The 14,829-nt window shown below is 65.3% G+C and overlaps 2 protein-coding genes across 3 annotated transcripts in view; both read right to left on the minus strand.

Moving 5' to 3' along the window:
* Nucleotides 1-8,277: 8,277 nt before the first annotated feature.
* NRARP (NOTCH regulated ankyrin repeat protein) lies at nucleotides 8,278-8,863 on the minus strand. The gene has a single exon (XM_081151006.1). It carries the CDS (start codon nucleotides 8,784-8,786, stop codon nucleotides 8,442-8,444), a length of 345 nt encoding a protein of 114 aa, XP_081007132.1. The 5' UTR covers nucleotides 8,787-8,863; the 3' UTR covers nucleotides 8,278-8,441.
* A 5,377-nt stretch (nucleotides 8,864-14,240) lies between these two features.
* Nucleotides 14,241-14,829, minus strand: part of EXD3 (exonuclease 3'-5' domain containing 3) — a 42,590-nt gene continuing 42,001 nt past the window's right edge. For both annotated transcript variants that reach the window (XM_081152350.1, XM_081152349.1), the window contains exon 22: nucleotides 14,241-14,624. In XM_081152350.1, coding sequence (XP_081008476.1) covers nucleotides 14,323-14,624 — 302 coding nt within the window. In that variant the 3' untranslated portion in view covers nucleotides 14,241-14,322. The remainder of the gene's footprint in view (nucleotides 14,625-14,829) is intronic.

The raw sequence follows: 14,829 nt of genomic DNA on the forward strand, positions 1-14,829 counted from the left end.
GTGGGCGTGAGCCTCGCTCCATACTTACCCCGCTGTACACGGCTGCGTTTTATTGTATGGCAATTATACCCCAATAAATTGATTTTGAGGAATACAGACGATAACCCTAACGATCTTTCAGCCCCGATTCAAAAGAACAGAAGCCTTGAGAAGGCGCGTTTTATTGACCGAGGAACCTTGAGAACTCGAGGCGCTGGGTTACTTATTACTTCCCCCTGCGATAAGGGCGAGGGCGCCGCGGGGAGCAGGGGCGCGCGGGGCTGGTTCCGCGCGTTCACGCCTCTGCGCTCACGGCCCGGCGAGGACGCGGGCGCCCCCAGCGGCCCCTCCGCGCGTCGGAGCTGAAAGCGCCCAAACGTTACATTGTTGCCCTGACCTGCAACAGTGTCTGCGGCGAGCGCGGCAGGTGCGCGGGGCCAACCGAGCGGAGCCCGCCCGCTGCGCCCCCGCGCAAACCGTGCGCCAAAGGCCCGCCCGTGCTTCCCGTGGGGGCTGCGCGGGTGCCGCGGGGCCAGCCCGCGCGAGGCCGGCGCCTTCTGCTCCCCTCGGGAGGGCCTCGGTCTTTCCTTCTGTTCCTCCACGTTCGGGCAGTTTCAGTTCTCAGCAAGTTCTGCACACACGCCTCCAACGGGGAGCAACGAGGCCAAGCACACAGCACGGACGGGGGGAACGGGCTGCCTGGCGTTGAGGCCCCCTGGCCACCCCCCCCCCCCAGCTCTTCTCCTGTGACCCCGTTTTAACCTGGCAGAGCTTTGTATAAAGACGCAGGAGTCATAAATAGAAACCTCATTTAAATTCTAGTGGGAGGGCCTGCGGGGGTAGCAGCCCGGCCCTACCACTGATTGTCAATTGCCCCCCACAGCAGGACACACCTGCATCTCCGACAGATGGTTTCTAAGTCACTAGCCAGCCGGGAAGATTTTCTCCGAGCCCGGCAACAGCTCGGCCAATGAGACACTGTCGCAACCCAGCCAACGAAAAGCCACTGGCTTCTAAACTCAGTCTTGTCCGGTGCGCTGTGACATCCCCTCCCAGCTCCCCTTTTCCTCTATAAAAGAGCAGCCCCTGTTTTGTGCCCTGGGGGGGTGGGGGTGGGATGGTGAGGTTCACCCTTAGACTGCATATCCTGAATAATAATTCTTTGTTGTTCTGAGTAAACGCACTTTGCTGATCAAAGTCAGCGGACTACATTTCCTCGCCTGCCTAGCAGTGAGGTTGGCCTTGTGAGGAAGTTCTAGCCAATGGTAGGTGAGCAGGTGAGGCAAGAGCAACTTCTAGGAGGTGTCCTGGAAGGAGAGGATACTAGTTAACCTCTAGTTAAGCCCTAGTTAACCTCTCCCTTGACATGTAGACTTGATGGTTGGATCTGAGTCCCCGTTTTGAACCGTGTGCACAAAAGGCCCACTCAGCAGAACAGTATCTGAGACCCCTGAACCCTAACGCCACGTACCAGCCCAGGACCACCGACAGCAACTTCTCCGATGAGAAATATATCGTCTTGTTTACACCACTGCTGTTTTGGATTTTGTCTTATCTCTTTGGGAAGTTTATGGAACGTTTTGGGCTTGGCTCCCTTCGGAGTTCTTGTCCACAGAGTATCCGCAAGGAGGCCCACAGACCTGCAGAGGTGGGTTTTATCCAGTGGGGGAACTCGTGCCAGGGGTAAATCTGGTCTTCGGGCTCCATCACTGAGTAGGCATCACTTTGCACAAAGTGAGTTCTTACCCTGCACAGGGACTTCTGTTGGAAAGGGTGGGGTGATGGCCAGAGGAGTCTGCAAGTCCAACGCCAGCCTCCACCAGACCATCAGAGCCTTGCCTGCCCCTGGCCCCCTCTGCCGAGGCTCTAGGCTCCATGGGGTGATCTGACAGCACCCCATGGCTGATGGTTCTGAGGGACCAATGTGGCTGGTGTCCTGAGTGTGACAGGTGGTGGCCATGTCCACAGAGCTGCAAGGGGTCCTGTGTCCTGCTATCTGTCCACTCATGGCTCTGGGGCCCTGGAATGTACTCTCCTTTCCATTTGCCCCAAAAGGAGAACACACATCGCCAGTCACTGCATGAGGACCCTGATTGGGTTGGTTTCCTCGTGGGCACTGCAGAAGCCAGGAGCCACTATGGGGTCAACACACCTGCCCTTTCCCGAGACACCACCCAGGGCCCTCCCTGCCGGGCAGTGGGGTTGCTGCCTTCCCTAACCACCTGGCTGGGCCTCTGTGCCAGCCCCTCCACAGGTGCCTCCTGCTCTGGCCCCTTCCCCTCCCCTCCAAGCACCATAAATTGGCAGAGTTGTAACTGCAGCAACGCTGCCCAGGGCCCGCCGGGCGTTTTCTCCCAGGGCCATCCAAGGGGGACTGGGACGGTCCTGGACTCTTATCACCCTTTCCCGCTTTCTCCTCTGGGCATCCTGCCCCTTCACCCTGTGCGCACACGCGGTAAAGCCAGCTCCGGTGGCGCGGCCTCCGCCTGGTCACTCCCATCGGGACGGCTTTCAGCCCCCTAACCCGCCCTTCGGGCCACTGCCCAGGCGCAGGCTCCTCCGGCCGCCGTCCTGCCCCTGCCCCTGCCCCCCGCACGGGGGCTCCTCCGGGGCGCATCGCCGCCGCCCAGCCAGCCAACCCCCGAGGGACCCTGGCCACCTTCCAGGAGACGGGCGCTGGGCTCGGGGAAGCGGGGCGCCGGCCGAGGCTCCGTCCCCAGCACCGGCAGCCGGCGGGGACCCGACGCCAACTCTCAGCGAGGGGCCGGCGGGGGTCGTGCCCGCCTGGGACCACCGCGCCCCTGGGCGCAGTGCCCGCCGCGGCCGCGGGGCGGCAGCACAGTCCACGCTGCGTGGTCCTCCGCCCGCACCCCTACCCGGGTCCGAGCGCAGCCAGGGGCAGGTACCCCGGGGCGCGTCTCCCGAAAGCCCCCCTATCCGCTGCGGACGCTGCCGCCGGCCCCACTCGGGGAATTCCCGCCCGAGGCGTGGGGGGCGAGTCGGGGCCCCGGGCAGGGGCGTCCCGGGTCCCAAGAAGCATGCTCGTGGGGCCCCTGCCCCCGCTCGGACGCCGGTAGGCGGCAGAAAGGGTCCCAGCCTCCCGCTGGGCGCCGCCTACACCCCCTCCCCCGTCCCGCAACCTGGGGGCCTCAGGTGTCGCCTGTGGGGGGCCTCCCCCGCTGCGCTGCCTCCAGCGCCCACCCGCCCAGCCAGGGGGCGCGCAGGGGTGTCCGCCCGTCTGTGTCCGCTCAGCCCGCCCCCCGCGCAGGGCGCACTGAAGCCTCACTCACGGCAGGCCCGGTGGGCGCGCGGGGCTGGGGGTGGGCGGGTGGCGCGGGGGTGCCAGCCCGTGACCCCGGGACGGGGTGACAGCCGGTCTCCACCGCGCACACCCACCCACCCCGCGCCGGGCCAGTGGGTGCGCGGGGCGGGCTGAGCCGAGGGTGGCGGCCCCCTGAGTCCCCACCGCGCGCGGGGCGCTGTCCGAGGGCGAGGACGGCCCCCCCCACGGGCCCCGAATGGCCCCCACTGGCTTTGACCGCAAAGACCCGGCCTCGGAACGCCCGCCGCACCCCTGCCAGCCCCCCTCGAGCTGGGCTCCTCCGGTCCGCGTCTCCCCTCCCTGCCCCAGGGCCGACCCCCAGCCTCCCCACGCGGTGTCCCCAGCCGGACCCGCCAGATTCCCCTCGCGGCCCCCGCGCCCCGGCCCCCGCCCCCGGCCCCGCCTCATTAGCATAGCAGCTGCTCGCCGAGCGGCCCGGCGAGGAGAGGGCAGAGGCCTCGGGAATGAATGGGCCGGCTTTGGAGAGGGCCACAGAAGAAAGACCGACAGACGGACGCGCCGAGGGACGGTCCGACGCAGAGCAGAAGAATGCGCCGGGCCAGGGGAGGGGAGTGTCGGGGGAGCGGAGCCCAGGCGGGGGAGAGGGCGGCCCCCGGACCCGACGCCCCAGGAGGGGCCGCGCTGGAGGCACCGGGAGTCGTGGTCCCGGCGGTTCCCAGACGCCCACGGCCCCGTGGCCCGCGCCCTCACCGCTGGCCTCAGGCTTTGTGCCCCAGCCGCCCCAGCACCGGCCTCCTTACCTCCTCCTTTCGGGGTCCGGGTGGACGCAGCCTCTCTGTGGGCTCCGCGGAGAGGGCAGGACGCACGGGGCTCCCTGAGGTCATCGCTGCAGGGCCGCGCGGGTGCCCATGTGAACCCCGGTCTGTGCTGGCCTGTGCTGAGCTGCAAGGCCTTTGGGGGGCAGACCAGAGGGCAGCCCCCTCTGTCCTAACCCGCCTCCCTGGCTCTTGGCCCTTGGTCCTGGCCTCCGAATCCTGCTCTCCCTCCTCTGGCCAGCTCTGTCCAGGCTCCCAGGCTGCCGCCTTTAGACATAACTCTTTCTGGCTGACCGTTTCCCTGCATTTCCTGCTCTTTCTCTGGCTCCCATTCCAACAGTAAATACTTCCTGCGTCTGGCCCGGGGCAGTCAGAGAGATGGACGGTTGGACGGGGCTGGCCAGTGCTCTTGGCTGCAGGCGTGGGGTGGACCCTGTCCTTGTCCATCTGGTCTGTCTCCTTTCTCCATGGCAGCCACTCCGCGGGTCTCCAGGCCCAGCCCCTGCCTTCCAGACCCCCTCACTCTGGGTCCTCTGGTGCCCTTGGCTGGGACTCTCACCTGGCGGCCACACACACCTGCAGATCCCAGGGGCCAGGCAGAGGGGCCAGCTGCGCCTTCTTTCGCACCCTGATCACAAAGAGGCTTGAAGAGATGTTTCCAGTCCTGAAGGCCTGCCTGGGGAGGGGTGACGGGGCCGCCCAGGTGGCACCTGCTGCAGTTAACACCGGTTGCTGTTTGCTGAACACAAAGGTCCAGGGGCAGGGGCCTGCGCTGTCCCCTGACCCCTCGAGGTGGACAGACTGTGGTTTTAGAGCCTGCTTCCTAGGGCTCTGCCAATGAAAGGGCAACTAGCGTGAACTCAGCGCACCTGGAGCCCCTCACGGCCACGAGGGACCAGGCTGGAAGGGCTGTCTGTGCACAGGGCAGGCCAGAAAGAAAGCAGAAACCCACCAGGGCTTCCCCTTTGTGGGGCTGAGCAGGGCCCGGGTCCCTTTTTGTCCACACAGAGAGAAAACTCCCTCCTGAGAGAAGCAAAGCCTTTCTCAGTCCGTCTCAGTCTTTAAAAAGAGAGGACTCGGGGAGCCCCAGTCTCGCATGGTGGCAGCCATGTGCCTGGAAAACACCCCAGCTTCCAGGTTCCACCGGCCCTGCTGGCCTTTCCACCCTGGGGGAGCTTGAAGGAGCGAGCAGTCGGGGCCGTGTCCCCACCCCGCAGGCCGAGGCCCAAAGCAGCGCTACCTTCGCTGGGTCTTCAGACGGCTTCCCCCCAACTCCTGTGGGCGAGTGCTCTGGGTGGGGAATGGAGGCCTCTGCCCACGGGCTGCCCATTGTGCTCAGGCCTGGCTTCAGTCTCCAGGTACCCCAACTTCCAAGTTCTTAAAACCACTCCCCCTGTCTCGGCCAGGCAGCCCCAGCTGGCACCCTCAGCCCACTTGCCGGAAACTAGCTTGTGAGCAACCGGCAGACACCTCCTCCCCAAGGGCTTATTTGCATCAGATATTCCACTCACCTCCGCAGGTGTCTAAGGATGGAGCTGGCCCCAGGCTAGCAGCCAGCGGGGGGGACAGGAAATGCCGGTAACACCGGTGTGCTGGGGAAACCCTCGAGGGCAGAACAGAGCAGGAGACACAGTGACACAGGGAGACGAGGGGAAAGGCAGAGGGTCCGACCTGCCGACGGGGAAGCAGACACCCTTTAGCTACTTGTCCAGGGGCCTGAAAGCGGCCCGGCAGGCATGGCCAAGTGGAAACTCCCGCTGCTTGCCCTGGGCTCCTCTGCGCGGCTACTCCTGCCGGGGTGGGTGTCCAGCCCTCCCCGCAGGGGCCCCACATCTCCGCTCAGAAGGTACAGAAACGGACACCCTGCTCCACACCCCCAGCCGAGACTCTGGCCTCCACTCCAGTCCAGCTCAGGGGTTGCGCTCTTCGGGGAGTGGCCAGCTCCAGGGCCTGGCAGGCCTCTTCAGCTCCCAGCCGCCACCAGGGGTCAGAGAGGAGAAAGGGGCCTTTCACTGGTCAGGAGTGAGCCACTATGATGCTCCCCCCAAATTAAGAGATGCCTCTCTGTGCAGCAGGTGGTCCAGCATGAACCCACGGCAGCCAGAAGAGGGGCCTGGTCCCCCGCTGATCCCATCTCTCAGGCTGGCTGGGGGTCAAGGGTGGGAACAGCCTTAAGCAGAACCTTCCACGTGGAGACCTCAGCTGCTCTGCAGGGAGCGGAGGATACGGGCTGCTCCCCGGGTGCCCGATCCATCGGCCCCGGCACCTCGCTAGTCCAGCGTGTGGCCCACGTGGGTTGGCAGCGGAGCCGAGCCCGGAGCCAGTTTACCTGGCCCCGTCTTTAGGTGAAAACAAGCCAAGCATTGTGCAGACGAAGGCACCCAGGACAGCATGTTGCAGCCTGACCCCTCGGGTGCCAAGCCCAAGAACAACCAATAAACCTTCGTTGTTGTTGTTTTTTTAAATATAAAAAAAAGATCAATGAAAAATTTATTTATAAATTTTTCACGCTGGGCTACAAGTATATCGTACACTCAGGAATGGGCTGCAGACTTCATCCAGTTAGAAGTGATCGGACCGGGACCCATACACAGCTTCCATAAGCCTAGAAAGTCTTAACATTAATTAACATAATTAAAAAGTTATTTGCATCTAGAAAAAAATATACAGAAAAACTCCTTTTGGAGCAATCTGTGCCTCCGTTTCAATGTCTGCTTGTTCCACTGACATTATCCATATACCCTCCCCGAACAAGGTTTTCCCTAAAGCCACAGACAACTGCCCCAGTCTGACCGGCCGCGTACAAAGGGCCTCCACCCACCTGTGTCCTCAAGTGCTCCCCATTTTTGCAGGAAGGGTCAGCAGCACTTCTACCCAGGAAGCCTCATTTAAATCTGAATAATTCAGTCTCCCTTTTATTTCTCGCGATCAAAACAACTCGGGGTGTGGGGTTGCATAGAAAATTGGAACCTCGGAGACCGGGGAGGGCGCCTTTCGGGACAGAAAGTGACGCGGAAACGCCGCCTCTGGCCCAGGTCCCCCAGCAGCCCTGGGGGTGGGGGGGAGGCCCTCCCCGACAGCAGGATTTTGGGGATCCGGATGGGGTTCTTGAGACCCCGGGAGGCTGAAGCGGGGCAAGCGGTCTTTGAACTCACTCAGCAACTAGCACAAGAGATTCACAGTCTTACAGGCATTTTATAAAAATATAAATATGGGTTCACTGTTGCCTACACAACGCTGGATACAACGCCCTTTAAAATTGGGTTTATAACCAAGATTCAAAAAAATACACCTAAAACTTGGCTTTAAAATATGTTAATATTTTATAGTGTCATAAATGTTATGACATATAATCGTGGCAAATCCATTTACTTTTTAAAAAAAGTGTGCAACCGACGGTTAACTAGAATCGGACTCACGAGACAAGGCCTGGCCCCCACCACCCCTCAGTCACCGCCTCACCCCAGCACCCGCGGAAACTTGGCCAAACGAGCAGGTTTGGGGGGGGTGGCCGGTCACAGAAGGCGAGGAGGCCTAGGGTTCCCCAAACCCACACGGAGCGGTGTGTGTGTGAGCGTGAGAAAGAGAAGCGGGGGGGGGGGGGCCCGGAGAGGGGGGGCGGGGGCAGAAGAGGGGAGCCCGAGAGAAGAGGGGAGAGGTGCGGAAGAGAAACGGGAGCGAGAGGAAGTCGCCTGGGAAAGCCATCGGGCTGGGCGGTGTTTTCAGTGCAACCAAGAAACGACAGACTCAAGTTTTTAGTTTTCAGACTAGGAAAAAAAAAAAAAAAAAAAAGCATCTCCCCCCCATAACCACATGGACCACGCACAGTATTTCCCAAACAAACAAAAAAAAATCAGGCGCACAAACTTCACCCACAAATATACACACACGATAAATAGTTTCGAGCCCCAGCAACAGCGCAGCGTCTCGTCCGTGGCGCGCCGGCCGCGGCCCCGCGGGCGGGGGGCGCCCCGAGCCCCGCGTCCCCGCCGCCCGCCTTCCACCTCCGGAGAAAACCTTCCGAGCGGAGGATCCGGTGTCTCGGGATTCCGAACTTGCTGGTCGCGAGACTCAAATTTCAAAGCGGCCGGAGCCCGCGGCGCCCCGCCCCCACCCGGGAGGCGGCGGGCGGGGGCCGTGGGAAGCGCTCCGGCCCGGCCCGGCCCCGGCCGCCGCGGGGGGGCGCCGACCCCGGGCAGCGGACGCGGCGCGCGCGGGTCCCGTGGGCACGGACGCGCGCGCCGGACTCGTCGTGGCCGCGGCGCCGAAGGCGGGGCGCGCACCGAGGTAGTTGGCGGGAAGGGACAGCGGAGGCGACGCGCGTGGGGCCCGCGCCGGGCCGCGCCGGGCCGGGCCGGGCGGCATCACCGGCCGCTGCCCGCGTACTTGGCCTTCGTGATGAGATAGAGTACGATGTCCTGGTGGCCGCCGAACGCGGCGATGTGCAGCGCGCTCCAGCCGTCGCGGTTGGCCAGGCGGATGTCGGCGCCGAACTTCACCAGCAGCTTCACGAGCTCCAGGTTGCCGTCGATGACCGACTGGTGCAGCGCCGTCTGGCCCTCGGGCCCGAACGAGTTCACGTTGAACTCGCAGTTGGTCATGTTCTGCAGCAGCGACTGCAGCTCCTGCGTGTTGCCCTTGCGCACGGCCTCCTGGAAGATGCGCTGCGTCTGCGGCGCCGAGCAGGTGGACAGTTCGGCCTGGCTCATGCTGCCGCGGGGCGCGGGCCGCGGGCCGGGCCGGGGCTCAGCGCGGGCGGCGGCTGCGGCTGCGGCTGCGGCGCGGGCCCCAGGCTGTCTCCGGGCGGGCCCGCCTGGGCGCATGGAGGGCGCGGCGCCCCCGGGCCCCGCACGCCGCCCCTGGGCGCTCCGGGCGCTGGGGGCCGGGGGCCGCCGCCGCAGGGCCCCCGCCGCATCCAGCCGCGCCCGGGCGAGCGGGCGACGGGGGCGGGCGCTGCGCTCGCGGGGACCGGCCGGGCCGGGGCGGCGGCGCCGCGCTCTCGGGTCCCTGCTCGCTTTGGCTGCGGCTCCCACGCGGCTCCCACGCGCCTCCCCACGCGCCGCTGCACTGGCCCGCCCGCCGCGCCAGGGCGCCTTTTACCTCCTTTATATTTGCATAACAATGGGCGCGGGTGACGCGCGCGCCGGAGGCCCGCGGATTGGCCGGCGCGGCGAGGGGCGGGGCCGGGGCGGGGCCGCGAGGCGCGCTCCGCGGCAGGGGGCGCTGGTCGCCGGCGCGCGGGGCCGCAGCCGGGAGGCGGGAGGGGCGGTCCTCGCTGGGCCCGCGCCGCCCGCCCTCGGGCGCGCGCCCTCCCGCCCCGCCTCCCGCGCCGCCGCCGTCCCGCCCACTTTCCCTCCGCCCACTTTCCCTCCGGCCACTCGGGGAATTCCGAGCTCCCTGCGGGGACCGAACCATCCGGGGCTTCGGGCGGAGCGCGACCCCGAGGGGGACCCGCGGGCGGCTGCCCTGGGTGGGGGCTCGCGAGCATCCCAAGTCCCCGGATCGGGGGAGCGAGACCCCAGCCCCGCTCCGCGCTGTCGGGACGCGGGCCACGGACCCTCAGCGTCCCCGGCGTGCGCGCAGATTAGACCTGCCCGGCCCGGTGTCGCGGACACAGGGTCACCGCGGGTTGTGACCACTCCACGAACACCTGGGGCGTGTGACCTCGGCCACGCGGGTCCTTCCCGCGCGAGGACGGCTCCCCTGGCGGCCCGGGTCACCCCATGTCTGTTCCCCAACCTGACTGGCATGAACCCAACCCCGAGGCTTTCCGCCCCGCCCTGATGAAGAAATGGGGTCTCGGGGTGGGGAAGCCGGGGCTGGTGGGGCAGCTCCACAGTGCGGGCGGCCGGGCAGCAGGGCCCGAGGGCCTCCCCCACCTGGCCGACCCCCGCAGCAGGAATGGGGTCAGGACGCCCCGCCAGGTGAGCAGCCCCAGGTAAGGCACCAGGGCCTGCTCTGGAAGGGAACTCTGAAGTGACTCATTTCCAGACTGCAAACCCATTTTCGGTTTACAGTAACACTGCCGCCAAATTCCCTCATTAGGGTTTTACAGTTTATGGCTCGGCTGTGGTCGCTGGGAATTAAGGAGAAATGGTTCTAAGAGCCGGGGGCCGGCGGCGAGGCCGGCAGCCTGGCAGCAGGCAGGGACTTGCATTCCTTCAGAAGCTGCCGGGAATTCCCCACGAGGCAGCTCGGGCCGCAGCTGGGAGACCACCCTGAGAGGCCTTGTTTGGGGATGGGCTTGCCCCCATTCCCCACGACCCACGTGGGGGTGCCCCCACCTTGCTTGGGGCTCCGGGAGGGGTCCCAGCCAAGCCACAAGAAAAACTAGGCAAGGCCACCCTAGGGCTGGCTGCCTCCCGCCAGCTGCATTCAGACCTGATCCCTGCTGACCCCCCTGGGGCCCTCTGGTAGCGAGACCTCGCTCTGGGCTTCCTGAAGGTGGTGGTCTAGCTGGTCTGCTCAGACCTGCTCCCCTGAGGAACTACCCTCTCAGCAGGTGGGTAAGCCCCGGCCGAGCAGAGACAGGGGGCCATGAGCCCAGGCCCAGCACTTGGCCTGGCCGTGGGCATGACCTGGGGGTGCCACTGTTATGGGGAGCCCATTCCTGGTCCCACTCATCCCAGTAAGGGGCCCTGGAGTCAGCTGCTGCTGAACTGTGAACACCTGGAGGGTGGGGCTCCTGATCACCCTAGCCCCCCCCAGCACCCGGGACCAGGGCAGGGGCTGCTGTGGAGGCTGAACTCAGGAGGGGGACCCTTGGAGTGGGTGTGCACGTGACCCTGTGCCGGCTGGTCTGCCTGCTGCCTGTTGCGCCCCCGCACAGGGTGGATGGAGAACAGGTTTGGATGGGCCAGAGCTCCCCCCTGCCCCATGTCTGTGTTTTTCATGCATTTGCCAGGGCCCGGCCATGCCCAGGGCTGCCTGCGAAAGGTGGTGGGTTCACAGGCCCCCCCACCCAGGTGGGCTCAGGCCCTCTGGTCCAGAGAAGGGCATCTGGAAACTCTGCTGGGCCCGGGAGCAGAGCCTGGGAGAGAAGTCCCATTGACACCCTCTGCGGGCATCAGGGTGGGCAGACAAAGGGGCCCTGTGAGCTCAGTGTGGGAACTCTCGGCCGCCACTGCGGGCCATGAAATTGGCAGCCTAGGCACCCCCCCCCCCCCCCCCCCCGGCAGGGAGCATGTGGCTGGAATTGCCCGGGGAGTCTAGCCTGAGGTTGCTGGACACCCAACCCAGCGTTCATTGGGAGTTCAGGTCCCATGGGTGTATCTGGGCCTGCCACAGCTCTGTGGCCATGGTCCCAGCCCCCCTCGCCCGGCTGCTCCTCTGTGGGCTCAGGTGACAGCCACACTGTCCAAGGGGAGCCGAGGGACCACTGAAGCTCGTGCCCCTTCATGGTGGCCCGGAGGAAAAATTCACTCCAAGTTTCACTGGTCCACACCCCACGTCCCCGAGCTGACCTTGTGCAGCCTGGATGTCCTAAATGTTTGCTGAAGGACACATCCAAAAAGAGGTCATTTGTCTAAATGCCTTGGTGGGAGGGGGAGCTGCCTCCCTGGAGCTCTGAGAAGCCTCTTCGTGTGTGTGTGTGTGTGTGGGGGGGGGGTTCATGCTCTGAAGGAGAAGCCGGTACCTGGGGTCCAGGTTGGACCCTGTCCTCCTGGGGGATGATGGCCCAAGGAGGAGGCCAGAGTTGAAGAGAGACCCTTCTCCCTCTGGGGACCTGTTTTCTTTGGAGGCTCAGAGCAGAGGGGGTGGGGGGCAGGTTGGGGAACGTGCTGGCCCCCGGCTGGGAAGGCCTGGGCAGGGAGGACAGTGCTGATGGGGCGGCTGGCCAGAGCCGGGCCCAGGCTTGCGGCCACCTTAAAGGCACTGGGCAGGGGAAGGAGGGCGAGGAGGCCCTGGGGCAGGCGGGCAGTGGGGGCGGGGCTTGCAGCTAATTCATTAAAATGTGTCGGGGAGCGTGGGAAAGAGGAGAGGATTTCTTCCCAGCAGCCCAGACACCTGGTAGAAGGGCCGCGCGGAGGACACAGATCAAATAACAAACACTCGGCCCGGCCAGCGCGGCCGGCGCAGGAAGGACGCCCGGGGCAGGAACTGCCGCAGACAATCGCGGCTCCTGCCCGCCGACTGGCCGCTTAGGCACCGCCTGGCACGGGGGCCACAGCCCGCCCTGTGGGCCTGGTGTCTAACCCCAGCTCCGGAAGGGGCCTGAGGTCGTCCCCAGGCGGAGGCCGGCTCAGGACCCCAGCGGGGGTGCTTCAGAGCCAGGGCCGGCTGGCAGCGCGAGTGAGCCCAGGGGGTCCCGCACGGACACAGCCAGTCTGGGCGGCAGAGGGCTGGGGAGGTGGGAGGCGGGCTGGACGGGCAGGTGTGCCCCCGTCAGTTGCCCTCTCCTCTTTCTGGAGGTTGCACAGAGTGGAAGGGCAGAGCGAGGCTCGGGCCAGACTTGCTGGGGGACAGGAAGGACACACAGCCTCCTGTCCCCGAGACTGGTCATGGCCTCTCCCCGGTTCCTCCGGTTTCTGTCTGTCCGGGGCTGGCTGCAGCGCCAGGGCCTCAGGTCAGAGCAGAGTCTCCAGGAAGCAGCTGTGCTGGGAAGCGGGTCGGGCACCCCTGCGGCTTCCTCTTAACCCTACCCGGGAAGGAGCGCGCTCCGTCTGCCTCCCCAGGACAGGACGCGGGGCCGAAGGTCCTGCTCCTGGAAGCTGCACCTCAGCTGTGGAGGGTCCCCATTCCTGGTGGGGTCCAGCTTGCCCGCTCACCTTGGCACCCCTGCCTGACCCTTGGGCTCAGTAGTGACCACGGGGAGCAGGAAGGCCAGGGGTGCCCGCTCGGCTTGGGTCTCCTGTCTCCAGCTGTGGAGTGGCACCCTGGCCCAGCTGGCCCCAGGGTTGCTGGGGGGCTAAGTGGGCCAGCGCCTGGCACAGGGTGGGTGCTGCAAAGGAAAGGACAGGAAGGGTCGTGGAGTGTGGCAGGAGACCTGTGTGTCCTGTGCACAAGCCCCCACCGTCCACATTCCTCAGTCTGACCCCCACTTGGGCTGCACCCCTGGGGGCTCAGGGGGCAATGGCCAGCCCTGGGGCAGGGTCTGGCCTGGCACTGCTGGTGCCCACCCTGCACTTGAAGCCATCACACCTGGATCTGCAGGTGCACCCTGCCCAGGGTGAAGGCAGTGGCCCTGCACAGGCCCTGGGACTCTGACACCCGGAGGCTTCCGCCTGGGGCTCCTGGGCCAAATCTGAGCTGGTTTCCGCTTCAGGCAGGAAGACAGGAAAGGGATGTGATCGAGGGAGGGGTGCATTCCTGGGGGGGGTGAGCAGGAGGAGGTGGGCGGGGGTGAAATGCAGACTGGGACCAGGCCAGCCACTGGCAGGAGCCTCTACCTGTGAGCCCCATCCCCGGGCACCCCCCTCCACACCACACCTGGCACTGGTGCCCTCAGGCCTTCTGTGGGGTCAGCCATGAGCCTGAGCCTCAGTTTCCCCCAGAGTGGGCTTAGCAGATGTGAGGACGAAGGCATGAACACACTTGGGTGCAGGGCCCTGTCATGCAACGTGATTGCTGGTTTTCCTCCCAAGAGGAGGCCACCCAGGCCTGACTAGGGGTGAGGGAAGGAGAGCGAGGGCCCAGGGCAGCAGGGCATGGGTGCCTCCTCGAGGGCGGCTGCCCTGCCTCGTTCACCGGGCTGGGCTGGGGCCCCTTCCCTAGAAAGTCCTCCTACCTGGCCTAAGGGTTCCTGCTCCCCAGGATCCCACCATCCATGCTCCTTGGAGTTGGAGGCCGCCTGGCTGGGGCCCCAGGATCTGCTGGGAGGAAGGCAAAGAAGGCCCTGTCCTGCCTGGCCAGAGGGCTGGCTCTTGGCCTGAGAAGGCAGCCAGGGAGGGGTGGAGAGGGTGGCATTTACTGGCACAGTAAAGTGGGTGGGCCACCCAGCGCACCCCTCTAGCCTCACTGAGCTCCAGCTGACTTGGGGAGCCACCTTGGTCTAGCCCTTGGGCCTTTGCCGAGACCATTTCCTCCACCAGGCATGCCTTTCCCACCTCCTGGCTGCCTCATTCCTGAGCACAGGGCGGGTTTCGGCTCAGGGGCCGAGCATCCTGACCACGTGGGAGCCTTCACTTTCGCCCCCCAGGCGCGCAATGAGCGATACACACGAATGATACACAGCCCCAGCCCATGCAGGTGGGGCCTTTCCCACTTTTATTGTCACAGTGCAGGCCAGTAGGGCCTAGGGCACCCTCAGGAGGGGGTGGGGGCTGGGCTGGGCTCGTGGGAGCCAGGGGCACCGTCCAGGACCTCGTGGAATTGCGAGGTGACGCGGCCCAGATGGGAGCCCTCCCAGAAGACCTTGCCGCAGCCCACGCAGCAGAAGAAGTGTTTCAGCCCTGGCCGTCGTAGCACGCCCGCCGGGACCCCTGCCAGCTGCAGCCGGGTGCCATTGCCCAGCGTGGCCGGGACACTGGCCTGCAGGTCTGCCATCTCCAGCCAGCGGCAAGGGGGGTCATAGGTGCAGCCCCCAGGCATCACCTCTGGGGCTGAGCCTGGATGGGTGCAAACAGCCATCCTGAGGCCCCAGGCTCCTTCCTAGTTCCCTATCCACCCAACCCTCTGCCTCATCCCACCCAGGGACCACTGGCCCTCTCTTCCCATTGCTCCCTGCCACTGACCCCACCCTCAACCTAGGGTACAGGGACTGTCCCCTCAGCAGTCTCTCTACTGGGCCAGCACCCAAACCCCTCCTTAGGG

This window comes from Miniopterus schreibersii (genome assembly GCF_964146895.1).
Source record: "Miniopterus schreibersii genome assembly, chromosome: 11".
NCBI lineage: Eukaryota > Metazoa > Chordata > Mammalia > Chiroptera > Miniopteridae > Miniopterus > Miniopterus schreibersii.